This window comes from Bombina bombina, chromosome 2, assembly GCF_027579735.1.
Source record: "Bombina bombina isolate aBomBom1 chromosome 2, aBomBom1.pri, whole genome shotgun sequence".
NCBI lineage: Eukaryota > Metazoa > Chordata > Amphibia > Anura > Bombinatoridae > Bombina > Bombina bombina.
The window spans coordinates 521,954,570-521,982,377 of record NC_069500.1 but is presented as its reverse complement, the minus strand read 5'-3'; the positions used below and the strand labels follow the sequence as shown (position 1 = coordinate 521,982,377).

Below are 27,808 nucleotides of genomic sequence, written 5' to 3'. Positions count from 1 at the left end.
CATATAGTCAGATATTCCCTCCATGCACTGATATACAGCTTGTAATGCATATAGTCAGATATCCCCTCCATACACTGATATACAGCTTGTAATGCATATAGTAAGATATTCCCTCAATACACTGATATACAGATTGTAATGCATATAGTCAGATATCCCCTCAATACACGGATATACAGCTTGTAATGCATATAGTCAGATATCCCCTCAATACACGGATATACAGCTTGTAATGCATATAGTCAGATATCCCCTCTATACACTGATATACAGCTTGTAATGCATATAGTCAGATATCCCCTCAATACACGGATATACAGCTTGTAATGCATATAGTCAGATATCCCCTCTATACACTGATATACAGCTTGTAATGTATATAGTCAGATATCCCCTCCATACACTGATATACAGCTTGTAATGTATATAGTCAGATATTCCCTCCATACACTGATATACAGCTTGTAATGTATATAGTCAGATATTCCCTCCATACACTGATATACAGCTTGTAATGTATATAGTCAGATATCCCCTCCATATACTGATGTACAGCATGTAATGTATATAGTCAGATATTCCCTCCATACACTGATATACAGATTGTAATGTATATAGTCAGATATTCCCTCAATACACTGATATACAGCTTGTAATGCATATAGTCAGATATTCCCTCCATACACTGATATACAGATTGTAATGTATATAGTCAGATATCCCCTCCATACACTGATGTACAGCATGTAATGTATATAGTCAGATATCCCCTCCATACACTGATATACAGCATGTAATGTATATAGTCAGATATCCCCTCCATACACTGATATACAGATTGTAATGCATATAGTCAGATATCCCCTCCATACACTGATATACAGCTTGTAATGCATATAGTCAGATATCCCCTCCATACACTGATATACCGCTTGTAATGCATAGAGTCAGATATCCCCTCCATGCACGGATATACAGCTTGTAATGCATATAGTCAGATATCCCCTCCATGCACGGATATACAGCTTGTAATACATATAGTCAGATATCCCCTCCATACACTGATATACATCTTGTAATGCATATAGTCAGATATCCCCTCCATACACTGATATACAGCTTGTAATGCATAGAGTCAGATATCCCCTCCATACACTGATATACATCTTGTAATGCATATAGTCAGATATTCCCTCCATACACTGATATACAGCTTGTAATGCATAGAGTCAGATATCCCCTCCATACACTGATATACAGCTTGTAATGCATAGAGTCAGATATCCCCTCCATACACTGATATACATCTTGTAATGCATATAGTCAGATATTCCCTCCATACACTGATATACAGCTTGTAATGCATATAGTCAGATATTCCCTCCATGCACTGATATACAGATTGTAATGCATATAGTCAGATATTCCCTCCATACACTGATATACAGCTTGTAATGCATATAGTCAGATATCCCCTCCATACACTGATATACAGCTTGTAATGCATAGAGTCAGATATCCCCTCCATACACTGATATACATCTTGTAATGCATATAGTCAGATATCCCCTCCATACACTAATATACAGCTTGTAATGCATATAGTCAGATATTCACTCCATACACTGATATACAGCTTGTAATGCATATAGTCAGATATTCCCTCCATACACTGATATACAGCTTTTAATGCATATAGTCATATATCCCCTCCATACACTGATATACAGCTTGTAATGTATATAGTCAGATTTCCCCTCTATACACTGATATACAGCTTGTAATGCATATAGTCAGATATTCCCTCCATACACTGATATACAGCTTGTAATGTATATAGTCAGATATCCCCTCCATACACTGATATATAGATTGTAATGTATATTGTCAGATATCCCCTCCATACACTGATATACAGATTGTAATGTATATAGTCAGATATCCCCTCCATACACTGATATACAGATTGTAATGTATATAGTCAGATATTCCCTCCATACACTGATATACAGCTTGTAATGCATAGAGTCAGATATCCCCTCCATATACTGATATACAGCTTGTAATGCTTAGAGTAAGATATCCCCTCCATACACTGATATACAGCTTGTAATGTATATAGTCAGTTATCCCCCTCCATACACTGATATACAGATTGTAATGCATATAGTCAGATATTCCCTCCATACACTGATATACAGATTGTAATGTATATAGTTAGCTATCCCCTCCATACACTGATATACAGCTTGTAATGCATATAGTCAGATATCCCCTCCATACACTGATATACAGCTTGTAATGCATATAGTCAGATATCCCCTCCATACACTGATATACAGCTTGTAATGCATATAGTCAGATATCCCCTCCATACACTGATATACAGCTTGTAATGCATATAGTCAGATATCCCCTCCATACACTGATATACAGCTTGTAATGCATATAGTCAGATATCCTCTCTATACACTGATATACAGCTTGTAATGCATATAGTCAGATATCCTCTCCATACACTGATATACAGATTGTAATGCATAGAGTCAGATATCCCCTCCATACACTGATATACAGCTTGTAATGCATATAGTCAGATATCCCCTCCATACACTGATATACAGCTTGTAATGTATATAGTCAGATATCCCCTCCATACACTGATATACAGATTGTAATGTATATAGTCAGATATCCCCTCCATACACTGATATATAGATTGTAATGTATATTGTCAGATATCCCCTCCATACACTGATATACAGATTGTAATGTATATAGTCAGATATCCCCTTCATACACTGATATACAGATTGTAATGCATATAGTCAGATATCCCCTCCATATACTGATGTACAGCTTGTAATGTATATAGTCAGATATCCCCCTCCATATACTGATATACAGCTTGTAATGTATATAGTCAGATATCCCCTCCATACACTGATATACAGATTGTAATTCATATAGTCAGATATCCCCTCCATACACTGATATACAGATTGTAATTCATATAGTCAGATATCCCCTCCATACACTGATATACAGCTTGTAATGCATATAGTCAGATATCCCCTCCATACACTGATGTACAGCATGTAATGTAATGCATATAGTCAGATATCCCCTCCATACACTGATGTACAGCATGTAATGTAATGCATATAGTCAGATATCCCCTCCATACACTGATATACAGCTTGTAATGCATATAGTCAGATATCCCCTCCATACACTGATATACAGCTTGTAATGCATATAGTCAGATATCCTCTCTATACACTGATATACAGCTTGTAATGCATATAGTCAGATATCCTCTCCATACACTGATATACAGATTGTAATGCATAGAGTCAGATATCCCCTCCATACACTGATATACAGCTTGTAATGCATATAGTCAGATATCCCCTCTATACACTGATATACAGCTTGTAATGTATATAGTCAGATATCCCCTCCATACACTGATATACAGCTTGTAATGTATATAGTCAGATATCCCCTCCATACACTGATATACAGATTGTAATGTATATAGTCAGATATCCCCTCCATACACTGATATATAGATTGTAATGTATATTGTCAGATATCCCCTCCATACACTGATATACAGATTGTAATGTATATAGTCAGATATCCCCTTCATACACTGATATACAGATTGTAATGCATATAGTCAGATATCCCCTCCATATACTGATGTACAGCTTGTAATGTATATAGTCAGATATCCCCCTCCATATACTGATATACAGCTTGTAATGTATATAGTCAGATATCCCCTCCATACACTGATATACAGATTGTAATTCATATAGTCAGATATCCCCTCCATACACTGATATACAGCTTGTAATGCATATAGTCAGATATCCCCTCCATACACTGATATACAGATTGTAATGCATATAGTCAGATATCCCCTCCATACACTGATATACAGCTTGTAATGCATAGAGTCAGATATCCCCTCCATACACTGATATACAGATTGTAATTCATATAGTCAGATATCCCCTCCATACACTGATATACAGCTTGTAATGCATATAGTCAGATATCCCCTCCATACACTGATGTACAGCATGTAATGTAATGCATATAGTCAGATATCCCCTCCATACACTGATATACAGCTTGTAATGTATATAGTCAGATATCCCCTCCATACACTGATATACAGATTGTAATGCATATAGTCAGATATCCCCTCCATACACTGATGTACAGCATGTAATGTAATGCATATAGTCAGATATCCCCTCCATACACTGATATACAGCTTGTAATGTATATAGTCAGATATCTCCTACATACACTGATATACAGCTTCTAATGCATTTAGTCAGATATCCCCTCCATATACTGATATACATCTTGTAATGCATATATTCAGATATCCCCTCCATACACTGATATACAGTTTATGTATATAGTCAGATATCCCCTCCATACACTGATATACATCTTGTAATGCATATAGTCAGATATTCCCTCCATACACTGATATACAGCTTGTAATGCATATAGTCAGATATTCCCTCCATGCACTGATATACAGCTTGTAATGTATATAGTCAGATATTCCCTCCATACACTGATATACAGATTGTGATGCATATAGTCAGATATTCCCTCCATACACTGATATACAGCTTGTAATGTATATAGTCAGATATTCCCTCCATACACTGATATACAGATTGTGATGCATATAGTCAGATATCCCCTCCATACACTGATATACAGCTTGTAATGTATATAGTCAGATATCCCCTCCATATACTGATGTACAGCTTGTAATGTATATAGTCAGATATCCCCCTCCATATACTGATATACATCTTGTAATGCATATAGTCAGATATCCCCTCCATACACTGATATACAGCTTGTAATGCATATAGTCAGATATTCCCTCCATACACTGATATACAGCTTGTAATGCATATAGTCAGATATTCCCTCCATACACTGATATACAGATTGTAATGCATATAGTCAGATATCCCCCTCCATACACTGATATACAGCTTGTAATGCATATAGTCAGATATCCCCTCCATACACTGATATACAGCTTGTAATGCATATAGTCAGATATCCCCTCCATACACTGATATACAGCTTGTAATGCATATAGTCAGATATCCCCTCCATACACTGATATACAGCTTGTAATGCATATAGTCAGATATCCTCTCTATACACTGATATACAGCTTGTAATGCATATAGTCAGATATCCTCTCCATACACTGATATACAGATTGTAATGCATAGAGTCAGATATCCCCTCCATACACTGATATACAGCTTGTAATGCATATAGTCGGATATCCCCTCCATACACTGATATACAGCTTGTAATGTATATAGTCAGATATCCCCTCCATACACTGATATACAGATTGTAATGTATATAGTCAGATATCCCCTCCATACACTGATATATAGATTGTAATGTATATTGTCAGATATCCCCTCCATACACTGATATACAGATTGTAATGTATATAGTCAGATATCCCCTTCATACACTGATATACAGATTGTAATGCATATAGTCAGATATCCCCTCCATATACTGATGTACAGCTTGTAATGTATATAGTCAGATATCCCCCTCCATATACTGATATACAGCTTGTAATGTATATAGTCAGATATCCCCTCCATACACTGATATACAGATTGTAATTCATATAGTCAGATATCCCCTCCATACACTGATATACAGATTGTAATTCATATAGTCAGATATCCCCTCCATACACTGATATACAGCTTGTAATGCATATAGTCAGATATCCCCTCCATACACTGATGTACAGCATGTAATGTAATGCATATAGTCAGATATCCCCTCCATACACTGATGTACAGCATGTAATGTAATGCATATAGTCAGATATCCCCTCCATACACTGATATACAGCTTGTAATGCATATAGTCAGATATCCCCTCCATACACTGATATACAGCTTGTAATGCATATAGTCAGATATCCTCTCTATACACTGATATACAGCTTGTAATGCATATAGTCAGATATCCCCTCCATACACTGATATACAGCTTGTAATGCATATAGTCAGATATCCCCTCCATACACTGATATACAGCTTGTAATGCATATAGTCAGATATCCTCTCCATACACTGATATACAGATTGTAATGCATAGAGTCAGATATCCCCTCCATACACTGATATACAGCTTGTAATGCATATAGTCAGATATCCCCTCTATACACTGATATACAGCTTGTAATGTATATAGTCAGATATCCCCTCCATACACTGATATACAGCTTGTAATGTATATAGTCAGATATCCCCTCCATACACTGATATACAGATTGTAATGTATATAGTCAGATATCCCCTCCATACACTGATATATAGATTGTAATGTATATAGTCAGATATCCCCTCCATACACTGATATACAGATTGTAATGTATATAGTCAGATATCCCCTTCATACACTGATATACAGATTGTAATGCATATAGTCAGATATCCCCTCCATATACTGATGTACAGCTTGTAATGTATATAGTCAGATATCCCCCTCCATATACTGATATACAGCTTGTAATGTATATAGTCAGATATCCCCTCCATACACTGATATACAGATTGTAATTCATATAGTCAGATATCCCCTCCATACACTGATATACAGCTTGTAATGCATATAGTTAGATATTCCCTCCATACACTGATATACAGCTTGTAATGCATATAGTCAGATATCCCCTCCATACACTGATATACAGATTGTAATGCATATAGTCAGATATCCCCTCCATACACTGATATACAGCTTGTAATGCATATAGTCAGATATCCCCTCCATACACTGATGTACAGCATGTAATGTAATGCATATAGTCAGATATCCCCTCCATACACTGATATACAGCTTGTAATGTATATAGTCAGATATCCCCTCCATACACTGATATACAGATTGTAATGCATATAGTCAGATATCCCCTCCATACACTGATGTACAGCATGTAATGTAATGCATATAGTCAGATATCCCCTCCATACACTGATATACAGCTTGTAATGTATATAGTCAGATATCTCCTACATACACTGATATACAGCTTCTAATGCATTTAGTCAGATATCCCCTCCATATACTGATATACATCTTGTAATGTATATATTCAGATATCCCCTCCATACACTGATATACAGTTTATGTATATAGTCAGATATCCCCTCCATACACTGATATACATCTTGTAATGCATATAGTCAGATATTCCCTCCATACACTGATATACAGCTTGTAATGCATATAGTCAGATATTCCCTCCATACACTGATATACAGATTGTGATGCATATAGTCAGATATTCCCTCCATACACTGATATACAGATTGTGATGCATATAGTCAGATATCCCCTCCATACACTGATATACAGCTTGTAATGTATATAGTCAGATATCCCCTCCATATACTGATGTACAGCTTGTAATGCATATAGTCAGATATCCCCCTCCATATACTGATATACATCTTGTAATGCATATAGTCAGATATCCCCTCCATACACTGATATACAGCTTGTAATGCATATAGTCAGATATTCCCTCCATACACTGATATACAGCTTGTAATGCATATAGTCAGATATTCCCTCCATACACTGATATACAGATTGTAATGCATATAGTCAGATATCCCCTCTATACACTGATATACAGCTTGTAATGCATATAGTCAAATATTCCCTCCATACCCTGATATACAGCTTGTAATGCATATAGTCAGATATTCCCTCCATACACTGATATACAGATTGTAATGCATATAGTCAGATATCCCCTCTATACACTGATATACAGCTTGTAATGCATATAGTCAAATATTCCCTCCATACCCTGATATACAGCTTGTAATGTATATAGTCAGATATCCCCTCCATACACTGATATACAGCAGTTGTAATGTATATAGTCAGATGTCCCCTCCATACACTGATATACAGATTGTGATGCATATAGTCAGATATCCCCTCCATACACTGATATACATCTTGTAATACATATACTGTAGTCAGATATCCCCTCCATACACTGATATACAGCGTGTAATGTATATAGTCATTTATCCTGAAACACAAATACATAACTAGTGGTTTATTCTTTTAATAAAATACAATTCTTCTATGCACCATATAAATTAAATATAACTTTATTTGTTGACCCCAAATAACATATATGATTAGGATCTGATATATCTCATTGACCAGCATTATTTTCCTGTAATTCCTGTGATTCATACAGGTCGATTGTGAGGAATACATAGGGTGCTGTCTTTGAAATCATTGTTGTGCCACATCCTCATTTTAACTGGTATGGGGTTTGGTGTGTTCCTCTTGAGATTGAAGAACAAGTGATGTGATGAGCGGATCATATTATGGGGGTGCACTTGTTGTCAATACTCTATTATTGGTGGAGAACAGTATTGGAAATGGAACTTCATTTTACCTGCGGGAAAAAAAACAAGTTGTTATAGTTATATTTACTCTTTAACAGCCTCTTTATAAACATATATAACAGTACTGAGTATAAGGAGATATTTCCGTCCAGTATACAGATTCTAACATAAAACATAAATGCAGCCTTACCCTGAATAGAGTGACAGTCACACTGTACATCAGACTCACAATAAACAGGGATATGAATGTTGTTGAAATATCTAAGGATTCCTCTGGTGGTTGTTCTATCTCTTCTCCATCCCCTTCTGCAAAAATGGTGTATTTACAATCTATAAGGGAAACACAGTGGTTATCTAAAAGCAACCAGTGTAACTTTATTGCTGATCAGATGCTATAGAACTCTCATGACATTAAACAAGTTCCCTTGCACTTACTGGTCTTTCAGAAAAATTACAATAGACCAAGTTCTAGCTATATATGTAACATCATACATCACAGGCTTTAATGGGTATTTTTGTTATTACTATCAGTTGTTTATTAATTAAAGGGACAGTAAAGTCATTATTAGACATTCATAATTTAGACAGAGGATACAATTTTAAACAACTTTTACAATTTACTTCTATTATTTAATTTGCTTCCTTCTCTTGTTTATCTAGGTAAGCTCAGGAGCAGCAAATAACCTAGGTTCTATCTGCTGATTGGTGGCTGCATATATATACCGATTGTCATTGGCTAACCCATGTGTTCAATTAGAAACCAGTAGTGCACTGCTGCTCCTTCAACAAATGATATCAAGACAATGAAGGAATTTTAATAATAGAAGTAAACTGGAAAGCTGTTTAAAATGGTATGTTCTACAATAAATCCTGAAATATTTTTTTCTTTATTTCATGTCCCTTTAATATGAGATTATTATGACATTTAGATGATTGCCTTGTTACTGTTCACACTGATAAGTAACCAGCACATTTCCAATTAGCTTTAAGTGGTAGCATAACCCCTATGTCTCCTAAGTGAGCTGATTGTAAGCTCAGCCTACATGCTATTTTATAATATCTTTATTTTATAACATGATATTATCATAATCTAAAAACAATATAACAGTTATTTGTTTAAAGATCTTTAAATGGAATGTGGTGAAATCCTTGGACTTTTCCCGTTTTAACCCCACCCCATGCAGTGTATTGGACTCCTGTAGAACATATTGTAATGTTATTCCATTGGAATTGTTTAATATATACTTATATGATACGTTTCATATTGTTTATTTATATTAAAAATATAGCATCCTATAATGTTTTTCCCCTTAGTCTTTTTTCCAATCGCAGCTCTTTATTTGCCAGTCATATTACACCAGGCATTTTAAAGAGTTAATTAAAGGATCAAAATTAAACTTTCACAATTCAGCTAGACTTCACAGTTTTAAAACAATGTCTAATTTACTTTTTTATGAATTGTAATTTCTTTTCTCATGCGCATGCACAAAACATGAGCAATATATGGCAGCATTGATTGTAACTATGGTTACCACCTCGGCCATGTTTTCCTGGACACTTATGTTACACATGTTGCAGGGTGTGCAGGGAGGAACATGAATAGCGCAGTCAATGGTCACTATTTTGTGCTATCCAGCAGCACAATGCATGTTCCTCCCAACACACCCTGCAGCATGTAAGGTTTATAACAAAGTTACACATATACTGCTCAAAACAAGTGCACATTTCTGAGCCTATCTCAGTATGCTCTCATGGAAAGGAGCAACGTTTCAACAAACTATAGCTAAAGAACAAGCTAACTGTAAATATAATTAGAGTAAATAAGAGCATTTTAAAATTGTACATTCCATATGAATCATGAAAGTTTAATTTTGACTTCATTAAAAGAGAGGTATAAGGTGCGCAAATCTGTCCCCTGCACAGACACTAATCTGTTCCCATAAACCAGATATGTTAGACAATATTAAAATATAAGAAAAAGTGTGTGTGTGTGCGCTAACAGCTACGGGGATAATCTCCAATGGTAATATATAAAACAACTATAGTAGTGGGTGTATATAAGCTAAAGATCCTAGGATTATATCCTCCTTTGAACAATATATCTAATAAAATAAACACATATCCCAATTGGTACAAGAATAAAATGCTTTATGTTATTATTCTTAAAAACATAAATATGCAAAAAATGACAAAAATTAAGTTTTAATCTAAAATAAGGCTAAAAAAGTATGACCGGTCATATACATATATGCATGCAAACAAACTAATTAAATACAAGATATAAATCTAAAAGCCCCACTTTGAAATGAGGGTGCGGTAGCGAATTACACTTGTGCAACAAAAAGTATGGTAAGGGATTTGTTCTGCTTAGAACTAAAATGTATCTTGGGTCCTTTAACGACTGAATTCTTGATTAAGAAAACTTGTATCCACCTAAATGTTCTTTCCTTTGTAAATAGTAACCTTCAAAAGAGTTCCAAGAAAGTTCTGTTTATATAGTGGAGGTTAACCAATCAACGGACAAACTCGTTTAAAGGTGGTTAGTTCGATACTGATATATTATTAGTGTGTTATCCAGGGTATAAGTCTTAATCATAGGACGGGTGACAATGTATAACCTAACTGTAGGGCCACAACACCTCTACAGTGCCTACCTATTGTCCGTAGGGTTCAGGCACAGGTGTCTGGAGCGGCTCCTAACAGTCGGCGGTGCCACTGATCCTCTCGGAAGTAGATCCGGCTTGAACGAAAACTCTGCGCAGAGTATGTGGAAGAGAGGCGAAAAAAGTAATTCCGGACAATCTCTTTCAATCCTTGATGGTCGTGTTATATTAACACCTTTTGGTTTATTGTCTGACTCCTTCAACGCGTTTCGCCATGTACCATGGCTTTATCAAGATCTATAGAATATATCAGTATCGAACTAACCACCTTTAAACGAGTTTGTCCGTTGATTGGTTAACCTCCACTATATAAACGGAACTTTCTTGGAACTCTTTTGAAGGTTACTATTTACAAAGGAAAGAACATTTAGGTGGATACAAGTTTTCTTAATCAAGAATTCAGTCGTTAAAGGACCCAAGATACATTTTAGTTCTAAGCAGAACAAATCCCTTACCATACTTTTTGTTGCACAAGTGTAATTCGCTACCGCACCCTCATTTCAAAGTGGGGCTTTTAGATTTATATCTTGTATTTAATTAGTTTGTTTGCATGCATATATGTATATGACCGGTCATACTTTTTTAGCCTTATTTTAGATTAAAACTTAATTTTTGTCATTTTTTGCATATTTATGTTTTTAAGAATAATAACATAAAGCATTTTATTCTTGTACCAATTGGGATATGTGTTTATTTTATTAGATATATTGTTCAAAGGAGGATATAATCCTAGGATCTTTAGCTTATATACACCCACTACTATAGTTGTTTTATAAATTACCATTGGAGATTATCCCCGTAGCTGTTAGCGCACACACACACACTTTTTCTTATATTTTAATTTTGACTTCATATCTCTTCATCAAGGCAAAGCCAGTGGGACATGGAGCTACAAGTTTGTTAATTTTTATATTATCTGCTAATTTTAGCTATTTGTGTGCTAAGCCTGAGATGCTCAGCAGTAGTTAATACTTGTGTATGATTGTGTATATACCACACTAGCTTCTCTATAAGATATTACGCTTATGCAGTTGGGTTGCCTTTTGCATTACAGCTTTCTGTAGAAGCAGCAGGTTCAGAGGCGGTGAGCTGCAGGTGTTGTTTGCAATATTACTGGGAATCTCATTATCACATCATTTGGTTTTCACTTCCCCAATTGCAGAAGAAAACAAACTAATTATGGTGAATGTAAAAGATCCACACCCGCTTCTGTAATCGCTCTCTGCCACCTGCACACTTACACAACTTACTATGTCCATATGTCCACTGATATATTCATTTGCAAATTGTCTTAAGGACTTTTATTCAGTTCACTTATATACTTTGACCAGTAAAAAAGAATATACGAATTAGCGCACTGCAGTTACATTACAAGACTCTTGTTCTGATTTGTAATAATGAAACTGAATTTAACTGGTACAAATATTTTTATCTCTGCAATATCAAATAGCCTGAAATGAATTATACATCTGTTGCTGGTAATAAAGATGTGTATTGTTAGGACCGTGAATAAAATTGATTGCTCACACACATAATCACAGATTGTATTGTAAACTGAACCTGAAAAAAAGTTTTTACAGCTTTAAATGGACATGGACTCATGGTTCAGATAGAGCATGCAATTTTATTAACCTTTTAATTTACTTCTAATATCACATTTACTTTATTCTCTTTGTGTGTTTTGTTCAAAAGTTACCTAAGTAGGGTCAAGAGCAGCAATTTTTAACTGGGAGCTAGCTAGCAATTGGTGGCTGCACACATATGCCTCTTGTCATTGGCTCACCAGATGTGTTCAGCTAGCTCCCAGTAGTGCATTGATCTTTTGGAACTGATTTTTCATGGTTAAAGATTTAGTTATACGCAAACAACAGTGTAATAATAACTGGCTCTAACACAACTGAACATTTTCTTTTAATACTCTTATGTCCCTTTAATATTGGAATAATAAATATTGTGCAATAGCTGTACCTCTGCACTAAGTGAATTATTTCTTATTAGTTGTATGTAGATTAGATGTTCACTGTATCTAACCTTATTCTTAAAGATCTCTTGCAAATCTGTATATTTTTTTAGTTTCATAAAAAGAATGTATTTAGTACATTCTATGTAAACTCTGGTGACTTGCAGGTGTTCTGTCAGATTAGCAAACATATCAGATCAGCGAATGGAAGTGATATTCCGTCAGCTGTCTGACCGCAAATACTCACCGTGCATGCGCACCTCATGTCATTGCATTCCAATTCCAGCACGTCGCAAATTACTATCTACCCATCAGATTCTTGGACACTTTTTTAAAGCGTATGCGTGCACAGAGGTGTAGTTTGTATATGGAAGGCATGATGGGTAGTGAAGTTTAATTTTAAAGAACTGCGGTACCTTTAAAATACAGTTATAATAAGTCACATTAAAATTATTTTTGATAAATTAATAAACTGAACCTTAAAGAATTAGATACTGATATTTTTAAACCAGCTTTATTTAGAAAGAATGCCAACTGATTTATATTAGACTCCATTATATATTTAAAAGTACTGTTTTGTATTTTTCTTTCTCAATAAAGCTGATTTAAAAATATCAGCATCTAATTATTTAAGGTTCAGTTGATTCATTTATCAAAAATAATTTTAATGTGACTTGTTATAACTGTATATTAAAGGTACCGTTCTTCTTTAAAATTAAACTACATTACCCATCATGCATAAACAGACTACACCTCTGTGCGCGCATGCGCTTTAAAAGTGTCCAAGAATCTGACGGGTAGATAGTAATTAGTGACGTGCTGGAATTGGAATGCGATGACACAGAGGAGAGCATAGGCGTTGAGTATTTGCGGTGAGACAGCTGACGGAACGTCACTTCCGTTTGCTGATCTGATATATTTGCTAATCTGATAGAACACCGGCAGGTGGAAGGTTGTTTGTTCAAATGTGGGCTATCTGGTATTTGTAGCAAATATATTTTTTTAACTGAGGATTGTGTTGCCATTTGTTGATTAATTTAATAAATAAATAGGACATATTATGAGATACTTAAAGATATATTGTATTCCAAGTATTTCTCTCATCCATATGAAATAGCAGCATCTGAGCTTATTCACTTTTTTTTGTGTAAACAATATGTGCAATGTTTTTATTTTTTTATAATTTTTATTAGATTGTGTTATTATGAGTGCAACTATACTTTGTAACGTATTTTTTATGTGTTTTGTGCATCTTTTTAGTTTCATGAAACAGTTAACCAGAGCTCTTAAGTCACGGTACTCATTCCAGCGTAAATCACAATTGCGCACAAGCAATCGTGTTTACTTTCAACTTATAATCCAAGCAGTAAGCCCAATGAGCGAAACCCCCGTGATAAACCCCTTATCACTCGTGCACAAACGTTTGCGCTCCACTCGTTTCCAAACACAGAAATGTGCAACCAATGACTGAGGGAAACCCTGTTAGATAGTTACTTTATGATTGTTATAGCCCGTAAAGTCATTGTTTACACAATTCAGTGTATGGACACTGTATTGTCTGTTTTATATCTATTCCTAAATGTCCTCAGCAGAAGAGAGCGATGGGGTAAACCTAGGTTTAAACATGCAGCACCCATAACTTTATAAAAACTAAAAAATTACATTTAATTATTCATATTAAGTTAAAAGGGTATTTTTTTTTCCAGGATTCAGATAGAGCATCTAGAAAAGCACAACAATGCACTACTCTGAGCCAATGACAAGAGGCATATATGTGCAACGATCAATCAGCAGCTAGCTCCCAGTAGTGCATAGCTGCTCCTGAGCATGTAGGTTTGTTTTTCCACAAAGAATACCAAAAGGATAATGCAAATTATGAAACAGAAGTAAAAAGTTGTTTAAAACTGCATGCTCTATCTGAATCCTGAAAGCTTAATTTTACTGTTCATTGAAATTACATCAAAATGGGACAAAATACATAATGAAAGTATATTAAAACATTTTTTACAACACATAATTAAACTTTTTTTAGTACAATCTCATTCCCTTTAATGTCCCTTTAAATGCTGCCTTATCATATGGCTGTAAGTAAGGACCATGTGATGATGAAAGGACGTCTTTATTGTGTTATATGTTGGAGATTATACTGAGATTGTTTATGTTTATTCCTTTTTAAATTTTAGTTTTCAAATCCAGTTCTCAAGAAACCATGTAACAGATTTTATGGTGTAGCCCACGTAACAAATCAAGGTTATTGTAAATATCTGTACTGTTAGGGGTGATTGAATGATGCAGCTGAGAATCAGATTGGAAACCCAATTCAAAATTAAATTGGTTTTAATACTGTGATCTCTTATAATAAATACTATGTTTAGCACTGGAAACACATTTAAAATAATGGCTGCATGTCTGATAGGGCGTCATTGTAAAGTATGGGCATATTAATAAATTTTGGGTGGAAAATGACTAAACAACTAATGCTAGTATACAGCTAGTATACAGCAGCAATAGCAGTTGTAGATTTTGTATGATAATGCAGTTATCTATTCTATTAAGTGTTTTTCCGCTCCACAAATTTTGTTAATCATTGCATGTCAAGAAAAGTTTGTAGGTAAAGTAATTATAATGTAAAATAAGGGACATAATGCTCAAAGGAACACTAATAATGCCAGACATTGTAATGTATTAAAATCTAAGATCAACATTAGAATCATATGCAGGTGTAATTTTTTATTTATGTTAGTTATTTAAATATTGACGAAATAAGGGTTCCATGTACGAAGCAGCAAGAGCAGGTTCGCATATGTGAGCTTGCTTCTCGCAATATAAGAAGCAGCGGTAATTAGGCCACTGCTTCTTACGCTCTCCGCCACCTCTGAGAAATCACAGAGAGCTTGCTCGCTCTTGGTGATTGTCAGTCCCTTAACTCGCATGATTGGTCGCGTAATTGAAGGGGCAGGCATTATACCCTCATCAGAGTGTGTAATGATACATACGGGCCAGCAGATCAACAGATCCGCTGCCTGTGTGCAGTGAAGGTGGGCGGATAGCTTCGAAAATTGAGAAGCTATCCGTCCGCCTTTTAATACACAGGGCCTTGTGTCAAATTGTATTTTCTATACAGTAACAGGTGCTGCCATGTTGTAAGTTACTCTATCTTATAAACTTGTTTTTGCTATCTGAGCTACCCTGCTTAGGGCAATTTAGGAACAGTTATAAATAAGATGAAAAGTAACAGAGGGTCTTTTCAAGGTTAAATATCTGACTATGCCACATTGGTTCATTATCATTGTAAAACATTTGGATGTGCCCTTATGTATTTACAGCAGATACAAAACTCCCAACATTTGTGGCTAGGTATTAGGGACTCAGGAGGTTGAGGGGGGCCATTGGTGTTGTGTGGCGTGGTTGTGTCGGAAGTGGGGGGGGAGGGGCACAGTTTAATAGTGGGTGGGATTATGGGCGTGTTGGTGAGTGTCTCTGGGTAGTTTGTGAGTGTATCTGGATGATCTATGGGTGGATGTAAGGGAAATTCTGCAAACAGGGACATATGGCTGTCTCAGAATAGGACAGAGCTCAAAATTATTGACTGTCCTGCATCCCTTTCAGATAGGGACAGGTGGGAGTGCTGCAGATGGCAAGAGGACAGAATTTATTTAAACTGAAAACCTGTATGCACCGCCAGGTGTATCACTCTGTTCTTCCTCTGTGCTGTTCTCTTTTTTATTTTCTAAGTTGCTGAAACTACAGTGTGATAAATACCTTCCATACTAATCCTAATGCTTTTATGTACGTATTTCTGCATAGAGTTACATTTCATATTAATCCTTATTTCTCTATTATGTATCATAGTTTATCAAGCTGGGAAAGCTAATACAATTATAACAGATCCTGAAATCTGTCTAGTAGTGTGCCCAAAGAAATGTGCAAAGTAATGATAGAGAAATATGCAAGCCTCCGTAATCATATGTACAAGGTAAACTGTACCATAGCACTGTTAAATGTATTGTGTGTGAACTAATTGAGCAGCATTAGAATTTCCAGACTTTGTATAAAATTCAAAGGATATTAAATTAAAATTTCAACCCCCCCCAATAAAATGTATATTTATTCATAATGAAAACTATGTAATGTACTTTCATAACTTATTATTACTGCTTTGATGTAATTAAACCCTGAAACTTGAAATATTTCCACTCCCCCACCCCAGAGATGCTGAATTGCATTTCATGGAGTGCAGAACCCTGACATCCCTACATGCTACACAATGATTGGTTAATATGTACAGGAGTTGTTTTATATGCACTCATAAGTGGCCACAGCAAAGGAAGTAATATAAACAATGTTCAAGTGGGTTATCCCTGTTTTGCAAAACAATGCAATTTTACAAACAAAATGACAGTTAAAATGGTTTTTAAACATTTATTTTCCATGCAGATCTCTTGTAATAAATATGAATTTTAATGAAATGCCCCTTTAAGCAATATGCAGGGAGATGGTATCATGAATAGTATTCCAAGGTAAACTGTATGTATGTGTATGTTCTCTATGTTTTCGTATGACGTGTAGTCCTGATATATCAAAAGATTGATTTGTATGTGCAATTTTGGAAGTAGGAGAATTAAAATAAATCTCTGAAAAAAAGAAAGTATATTTGATTTATATTTTTGTTTCTGATTTACATATTTCCATTAGATGCAATATCGTGGCTGGGTGTAATTTTCTGTCATTATTTTAACCATGTCGGAAATTGTAAACCATTAGAATTTACATTCAGTGGTTATGTGGTACTTAGATAAAACAATGACAGATGTAGGGGGCTTGCTTCTGTAAAGGTTGATAGCTGTATATCTGTGACTCAGGATGTAGCTGGAGACTAATATATTTAGTTTTCTTTACACGGTGTAGATGTGTTTGGGGTTATAAATTCAAGTTCACTTCCTATAATACACTGTGTATTATATGCTGCATGGACGGTGGATTTGGGCAGAGACCTCTGAGTGCTTAATGGTCCATAGATGGCTTTTGTTATTATGCAGATAATTGTGTGCCACTTCATACTTTAATTTGAAACATTAAGATATCTAATCTCTAATACCTAAGTGCCACTAACAGTTTAAAGTTAAAAGTTTCCCTGTCCTGATGCAGAATGCCTAAATCGTGATAGTGTTAATATTCAGTTAGTCCTAAGTTCAATACAACAGTGTCAATACAAGATCCTCCAAAAACATGAGTGAAGTTAAAATCTAATGTCTTGATAAAGGCCTAGTTTTAGGCCGAAACGCGTAGACAGAATCAAAGTAAGCAAATTACCTATATTTAAACTTAACAGTTGATATACTCTGCAATTTTGTCTTTTTTCTTTTTTCCAACAGGTTTTTTCATTTTTTACTTTTATACTACTGTACTCTCATCCATTCACTGATAATTTATGGCCATCTAAAGGGACCTGGAACTCACCTCTCTGTTATATTTGACTATCTCCTGAACACTTAGATCCACTAATATTTTTTTAACTATTTTGAACATAAAGAATATTTTTGAACACAGATTACCTTTTACTTTTTTATTAATTTTTCACATTTTTTAATTTTTGTACACCGAATTTTATCATTTTTTCATTTTTCATGTTTTGTACTGACACATTGGATTTTAACTTCACTCATGTTTTTGGAGGATCTTGTATTGACACTGTTGTATTGAACTTTGGACTAACTGAATATTAACACTATCACGTATCATCCCTTTCAGGATTGACTTTGACTACTACTACAAACCTACTATGCCTGTCCATTGATAGAATGTTCTGTTTTGTGTATTTGCACATTTAACTGTGGAATTGCCTATTTTACCAAGATCAACTGTTTAATTTTATTCTGTATTTTTACTGTTAATTGTTATTGATCAAATTACCTTATTTTATCTTGCATTACTACTGTTTTTAGCTGTAGACATGGATCCATGTATTTTATTGTATTAGTTATTCTATGTACTAGGTATTTAGGTACTAGTGATTAAAGTGTATATTTTACCCATCTACCTCAGCCTTTTTGGCGCTCCCCTTAACTTTTTTACTGTTTAGACTTATCTGGGGTTCACTAAGGAACCCACCGAGGAGAGCTAGAGGTTTCCTCACTTGCGCAGGGTACACTTCACTTTACTGACATAATCTTCTTTCTAACAGTATATTGGACCTCAATCAAACCATGCTAGAGTCCTAATTGTGCCATATAAATGGTCACTAAAAATAAAGCTCATCCTATGCAATGCATGGAAGAATGCTGCTCAATATAATTTACCATAAATACACAGCTATATCATGGGCTGCACTCACACTAGGCTGCTGTATGGTATTTTGACAATTTTTGAGATTTAGTTTGTTCTATATGAAGCATCTTTCTACTAAACCAGAATGGCAGACACACAATCTCAGCAGTAAATTACTTATCTGAAAACACTTAAATCATAAGATTGTATAACAAATCTCTTCCTCAGTCACTTTTTTTTTGTTTTACAGGATTTATTGCAGTATTATTTAATTTACAATATAATCCCTCCTCATTCCCTCCAGCACACATAATCACAAGTACAAAACAAGACATGAACAAAGTGTGGGTTGGGAATGAAAGAGAAAAAAAATGGAATTAGCAATATAGAGGGCAAAAAAAGAGAAAGCCGCAAACAATAAAGGAGAGATCAAAAGGAATAAAAATAATGGAAATGCATTATTATTTTTTAGATAAAAGTTTTATTTAGTAGATGATAATAACAGTGATAATGATGAAATTTTCCCTCTTAATTTTAATATATACTATAATCTATATGAAAAGATTTAGACTTTAAACACAGATTTACTCTGTGCTGTAGACACTGTTAAAGGGTGTTGAAGGTCAATATTGAGTGAGCCAATTTTGAAGTTTTTAGCTGAGAGACTATGGGACCAACCAAATTAACCATAACTTATCCTTACTTTCTAATGCTAGAACAATAAAGATGGCAAGTGTTATCATGCAGAGAGGAGCAGGGGAGGACATTTTGGATGACAATCTCAATAACACGTGAGGGAGGAGTCAGACAAATTAACAGACACATTGACATTGGTTGGTTTACCATTAGATTTGTCAATGGTTCTTTGGGTGACGTTTAGTTGGAGACCTTCATGCGCCACAACGCAAGTACAGGGAGTTCCGGAGTCCCAAACAGAGTGGTTGACAGTCATTTTGCTGATCATGAAGAAGGTTTTCTGGTCAAGCTCACTCTTGGGGTCAGTGTTGACATATAACTGTTTGGACACCTCAGATTCATTTAGGTTCCAGCCCATGTAGATGTCCATTGGGTAAAAACCAGAGGCCAGGCATGTGATGGTGACATCTTCTTTTAAGGCTAGCTCCTCAGGTGCAGGAGGGAATATGTAGACTCTTGGGGCAATCAATTTAAAATCTGTTTGAAGGATGAATTATGTTGGTTTAAACGGATATTCTTAAACAAATGTAATACCTCACAAATGCATTATTTGTATAGTCTAAAATATTATTGTAAACTAAACAGAGATATATCATGGGTGTTTTTATTGGCAGATAGAATTAAACATTGCAGCATTGCTTTCCTAAGCACAATCTTGATTAGACTTACAGTGGGAGATTTAGTTAAGCCAAAGTTGACATATCATACCTTTTTGTAGTTTATGCCATATGAGTTTTGATTACCTATATGAGCTTTGTTTTCTAATCTTACAAATGCCACGGATGCGTTTTTATTATTTTGATTGTCTTATACTTTTATCCACAGCAGTTTAAAAAAATAAATAAAAAAAATCCATATATTATTTAATTACACTTATTCATAACCTGCTCTTTAGAATATCATTCTTGAAAGTAGAAATGTTATGTGAAACTTGAAAGACAGAGTTCTGAATGGGGAGTACCATTGACAGCTTTGAGAGGTAGTCACTGAACATCTTTGTTGTAACACCCCAAAAGTTGTCATAGATTTGGAAGTCATTCCATTTTGTACATATCCAGGAGATTTAACCAACAGAATTACTAATAGATCGACATTCTCCTATAGAAATTATATGAATATTTCTAACAAACTTTGTTAGTGTACATATATTTTAAAAAACATATTACTTCTATAGGAGAGTATTAATAATCGACTATTACTCTCCTATAGAAGTGATATGTAGCTTTATTGCAAACGTTATTAGTGTATGTACATTATAAGATACATATCACTTATGTAGGTGAGTACAAGTAATAGGCCAGTGCTCCCCTTTAGAAGTGATATGTAACTTTGCAAGCTTTGTGACAAACATTGTTAATGTCCATACAGTTTAAGATCTAAAATTACCCCTGGGACTTTATATGTTGAAAGGGAAAGTGGTATTATTTTAGTTTCACCTTAGGCTGCTTTATTATAGTAGGTAACCAGTGCAGTCCAAAATACAAAATTCCAGAATACTCAAGGGAACAATATCCCACAACAGTATGTACAAGTAATAAAGGTAAATACATATGATTACCAGCACGTTAACCTACCTGTATTCTTCTTGATAGTTTTGACGACTGGAGAGGGCAGTGAGGAATAGGTGAATGTACAGGTAAACTCAGTTCCACTGTTCCATGCTTCAGTTGATGCAGTAAGAATACTGATCACACTAATAGTGCCATTGGTGTTAAAAATAGGGTCCTCTGTTGTAAACTCTGCATTGCTGTTTGGATATGTCCAGGTGAATTTAATGCTATTGTCATTGGGAATATTGTTGGCCAAACATCTTACAGGGGCAGTACGATGAACATATATTTCCTCAATCGATGGTGGAATCATGAATACATTTATTCCCAGACAGTTAAAGCTTTCTGTTTAAGATAAATAATATAAATAAATACTTGAGAATCTATCTTTATAGCTAAAACTTGCAGAGATGGGACTCTGGATAACTTTCACATCAATGTGTGTGTCTGCACATTTAATGAATGCACTTCTGTAAAGCACATCATTTATAGTATACAGTAGAGTACACATAATATTATACATTAGCAATACACAGAGCATTGCTATCTTTGATCAGTAGATTAATTTAAATCTAAAATTTATAACGTGATTCTTTTATTTGTAAAGTAGGATTGAATCTATTTTATGCAGGGATTTTTGTTATATGCCATTGACAATAATATGTGTCATTCAGAGCAATGAGTTGATTATAGAAGATACAGATAACCATTTATTACATTTAGAACAGTTTGCAGGGTATTATTTAGTGGAAACTGTTTCTGATACATTTGGAACACTGTGAGTTTAGTTAACACTGAAACATTTGCTACGTACTTTTCAGAGAACTATGTATCTTTTCCACGCCAACTGGTTTCCAATGTACCAAGCAGAGCACATCCATACCTAACACAGAATGCTGTACAAATTCAACATTGATATACATATAAACAAACCATTTATTATTGTGTAAAATGCACTTTTCCCATACCTGAACATTTCCTGATGCTATTCTCTGCCACTTTGTTAGTTTTTGTATCGTTAGCTTGGCACTTGAATTTAGCACCATTGTTCCACACACTCTGGCTGACATTCACCTTGATGTTTGTGTTATACAAGTTGTTACTGGTTTTCCCCAATAATATCTTCTCCTGCTGAAAAGACTGCTCTTTATCATTGATAAACCATTTTACTTCCACTTCCTCTGAGGTGAGACTGGAAATCTGACATACCAGTCTAACTTGCCCAGACTTATCACTTTCAGGGCAGGAGGCCTGCATCAGCTTCACATTTATATTAGCTGATGGAGTGGGATTCCAACCTAAGAAGTATGAAATTAGACATTTACTTCTGTAACATAAATAACCTTTGCATGTATTGCACTTTTGTTATTATTAGCCGTATCCATTTCAGTTTTGAGTGATGTTATAGTTATAGAAACAAGGAAACATTATAAACATTAATCCTACCAAAGTCACTGTCAAAACAATGTCTAAAAATAATATGATCAATATCTATATTCAAACTTGTGGCACATTATTGATTTTAGAAATCTAGAATGTGTTAGAATGTAAGCAAAATATATATCACTGTTCCTTTCTAGGTTGGCAGGATGTGACATCTTGTGTAAGAGTTTGACATCTCCCAGACTTTTACTACTGGCTCCTAACTTTTTGAGTTGTTTATTTTTATACTAACCATTCTTTCTTGATCCTAAATCACTTGTCTGGCTTGCTAATATTCCATCTGGCTTCTAAGTTTGAACAGCCTGTCAACCCATAGGTTAATGTTTCAGACTATATCTTATTCGCTTTTATGCCACCATCTCTTTACTGGGGCATTGTTTCTTAAACCTTTAGTGATTTCTATAAATTCACACTTTTCACTCAAATGTTACTGCAATCTTTGGATTTATTGGAGTCCTTTTATCAATGTACAGACAGACAAGGTTTCCAGTTACTGCACCTGGTTAGCCGTTATCACAGCAGGTACTCTTAAATACAAAAATAATGAAGATCTACATCAAACTATCCCAAGCTTATAAGTGCAAATTACATTTCACTATAGGAGTGATGTTATCAACCTATTATCATTGTGGCTTTGCAATAGTTATTATTTAATTATTTTAGAGCTATTGTAATTTGTACTTAAGAGCTCCATAAATGTGAGCTCCATAAATGTGTGTGTGTGTGTGTGTATATATATATATATATATATATATATATATATATATATATATATATATATATATATATATATAGAGAGAGAGAGAGAGAGCGAGAGAGGGAGAGAGAGAGAGAGAGAGAGAGAGAGAGAGAGAGAGAAAAAGCATTAAACTACTTTTCAGTTAATTATTGTAGAGGAGTAAACATATACATTAAAAAATGTATCTATCTATCTAATGTTGTGCTCTTGTTTTATTTTAATGACTGTTTTGAGGCTTTCATATTTAGGAGTATTTAGAAGTTATTATAAGATTCTGTGCAAGAGTCAATAACTACAAGCTACAAAACTGATACTGTTACTATTAACTAAATGTTCTATTGCTTAAAACTTGCTTTATTTTTTTAGTTAATCACATAGGTGTGTTTGCTATTTTGGTGTAATCCACAAGGTGTCTCACCAAATGTACTTGTGAGAAGATTAATTAATTTTAAAAGTGGTCAAACAAATTTGAAATAAGTATTAAAAATAATTGCGGAACATATGAGAAAGGTGCAGAAAACTGAAGTGAAAATAGGATTGCTTATCCAAAGTTCTATATTTTTACATAACAGCAAGGTTTTAGCAGTGGTCAGCCTTTTCACACTCTTGCCAGAGTGAATAAAGTTAGTGATATCACAGTCGTTCATGAGCTTCTAGATTATTAAAGTAAGCTAATAGGTTATTAATGAATTCTTCTCTGCTTTTGGCAGCCTCTGCATTGTTAATGGATTTAGTCCTTTGGGTTCATCATAATCTAAAAAAATTATGTAGAAATATGGTAGCTGATACTGTGTCTAGGTAACTCACCCTTAGGGATGGTCTTTGTGATGTTGACATTATTGTGAGTCACCCTACATTGGTAGGTATTTGTCTTCCAGTTTGCCGATGTGGCTGTGGCTTGGCTGCTCATACTGTATTTCCCAGACGTGCCCAGTGTTGCAGGGAAATTCTTTGTCCCAGATACCACATCCCCAGAAATATATATTTCTGCAGGTGGGGGTAAAAAGCTGTCTGCCAGGCAGCCAAAGGTAACAGTAGCACTGCCTTCTACTGGAGGAGAAATGATGGGATAGACAAATGGGCTTGAAATTTCCGCTGCAAAAAGAAAGCAAACAGTTATGCACATAAAGGGACAACAGACAACAGCACATGGGTTTTGTGAGTGATTGCTTTATTTAACAGCAAAATTAATTGGTGGCCTTCGTAACAATCCATCAGAATTTAGGATGGAAGTGCCATGTCTTTGTGGATAGTTTTCAAATTTGTCATTCTAATCTATTGGTAAGCCATGCAATACCCTGCTTTCATACAAGCATTTCAGGTACATTTATGGCACAATAACACCCTTATGGAGGCAGTGTGACCGCAGGATTCCAGGTCATTAGAAAGTTTTTCATCAGCTTCTCGAAGGAGTGACTTTTCAAGCTCACATCTTGTTTGTTACACAGCTTTTTTTAATGGTAAAGTTTTTTTTTTCATTTTTTTTAAATGCCAATTTCACATGTTAATAATAGCAGTTGAGTTATGAAATTTGCATTCAAATTATTTTTTATATAGCAATAAAGTATAACATAATTATGAGTAATATGAATTTACATTTGTATATGTTATGAATTGATATTGCATTCACACACATTATGCAGTCATCGTCACTACAGAATCAGATAGTTATAATGTTATTGGTTTTCCTTTAATTATGTTGCTTTTCCTTTCAGTAAGGACTGAGAAAATCCCTGCAACAACCTCCCCTCCCCAACCTTTAAAAAGCCTGATGGTCCAGGATTCTCACAGTCTTCATATTTTTCTTTTTACTATCATCTTCTAACATCATCATCCATCAATGCTATTATCTGTAAAGTGTTGCCACATTTTGTAGCACTGGGTACATGAGAAGGGGTACAAAATTACAATGACACTGATTCATGGTGAACAAGAATACAGATACGTGAAACATTGTAAACAAAACAAATGAATACAGGAGGAAGACTCTGCTCTGAAGAGGTTACAATATTTGATGTTATATATGTAATTTGAGTGGTTTGGGCTTTTCCAATTGACTTGGCTTAGATAAAAAAATAAAATAAAAAAAATAACCTGAGCGGTCATATGATGCTTTCATGGAAAAACAATGTCCTCCAGCTTCCAAATGTAAACATAGACCTTTATAAGGCAAACATGGGTCCAAATACAAAACAGAACATTTCAGGCTATTTACATGCCCTTCTTCATGCTTGATGAAGGGCATGTAATAGCCCAAAACGTTCTGTGTTTTGTATTTGGACCCATGTTTGCATAATAAAGATCTGTGTTTACACTTGGATGCTGGAGGACATTCTATTTCCATGATTATTGAAGGCTTGGCAAACCTTCTCCGTTGCTTTAGAGACAGTGCTATTTCCATACATATACATAAGATGCTTTTACTCAGGAAATCTGATCAATTTGAATGGGGACTGTTTTAGAAAATAGAATGGTTAAATACTAAAAAAATACAAATGAATGCTCCCTTCTGTATTGTTTTCAACGAACAAGTTTAACTTTACTATTTTGATTGGTTTACCTTAAACTGAACGTCAAATTTTGAATTTGTCATTCTAAAATCAGGACTTTTAAATTAAACTTTGAGATTGTTTTATAATATGTTACATTTCATAATTCTAAGTGATCATTTTTCTTATACTTACATTAAAATCATTGTTTTTAAAATAAGATATGAGATGTAACATTTAAAGGAATAGCATATAATAATATTCAAAGGACAATTCTGATAGTCTTAGATTACTAAACAGTTTAACAGGCACATTTTCATGATCTAGGCAGAAGATGTTCTCAGCTAGGGAACATGTCAGCCTAGTATCAGGGAAAACAAGCAGCATTTACTTTCTTCATTTTAAATGGCACAAGCAAAGCTAGTACAAATCCTGCAACCAATTGCACAAGAGCAGGTCTTGATAGTCTTCCTGGATGAATATTATGGCTGCAGCTTCTTAACTAGCGGTTTGCAGACTCAGCTTGATGAATGGAGCTATAAGTGTTATAATGTAGATCATGAGAACTTACCAATATGGCCAATATTCAATGCTTCTTAAAGGGACACTGAACCCAAATTCTTTTGTGATTCAGATAGAGCATGCAATTTTAAGCAACTTTCTAATTTACTCCTATTATCAATTAACATTATTTGAAAAAGGCATCTAAGCTTCTTTTTTGGTTCAGAACTCTGGAAAGCACATTTTTATTGGTGGATGAATTTATCCACCAATCAGCAAGAACAACCCAGGTTGTTCACCAAAAATGGTCCGGCATCTAAACTTACATTCTTGCATTTCAAATAAAGATGCCAAGAGAATTAATTTTTTTTATAATAGGACTAAATTAGAAAGTTGCTTAAAATGTCATGCTCTATCTGAATCACAAAAGAAAAAAATTGGGTTCAGTGTCCCTTTAACTTAAGTTTCAGGCGGACCTGAAACTTTGAGGGTAGATTGCAGCATCCGCTGCTTGATAAATCTACTCCTTAGTCTCAAAGGGACACAAAAATAAAATAGTACCCTCTTGCATGATACCATTTGCAGTGTAGGACACATACACGTGCATTGTCCTTTTACAGCAGCTTTGAGAGCCTGCAGTGATGTGTGGCCATAATATCACCGGGAGCATCAGGCACTGGCCCTCTATTCTCTTGGCAGAGAAGTTTGCAAAAAGGGCTTCTTTGAAACTGCTGTGTATTATAGATTCCACTTGTATATGTGTTTAAATGAATCCTACAGGAACTGAACATTCACTTATCTCTAATTATAGTCTGAAAAGCATTGTTTGTGTTAATAGACATATTGTAACACACAGAGGGTTACGTTTTACTTTGTTCACTTCTTAGTTAGAATCAGCACTGTTTAATATAGAGTGTACAGAGCTGCTAACCCCTGTGCCAAAGGGTCACAAATCACAAAAATCCAAAGAAGCAGCAGCACATCCGTCTTAGTAGTACACACATTTTTTTGAAGGTTTGTTTT

The 27,808-nt window shown here is 34.8% G+C and overlaps 1 gene segment (V, D, J or C); it reads right to left on the bottom strand.

Moving 5' to 3' along the window:
• Nucleotides 1-8,232: 8,232 nt before the first annotated feature.
• LOC128647166 (immunoglobulin heavy constant mu-like) lies at nt 8,233-26,139 on the bottom strand. The segment is given in 7 exon segments: nt 8,233-8,527; nt 8,668-8,807; nt 20,211-20,540; nt 21,638-21,958; nt 22,582-22,911; nt 24,603-24,890; nt 25,890-26,139. Coding segments are annotated over 7 exon segments (1,668 nt in total).
• Between the last annotated feature and the right edge of the window lie 1,669 nt (nt 26,140-27,808).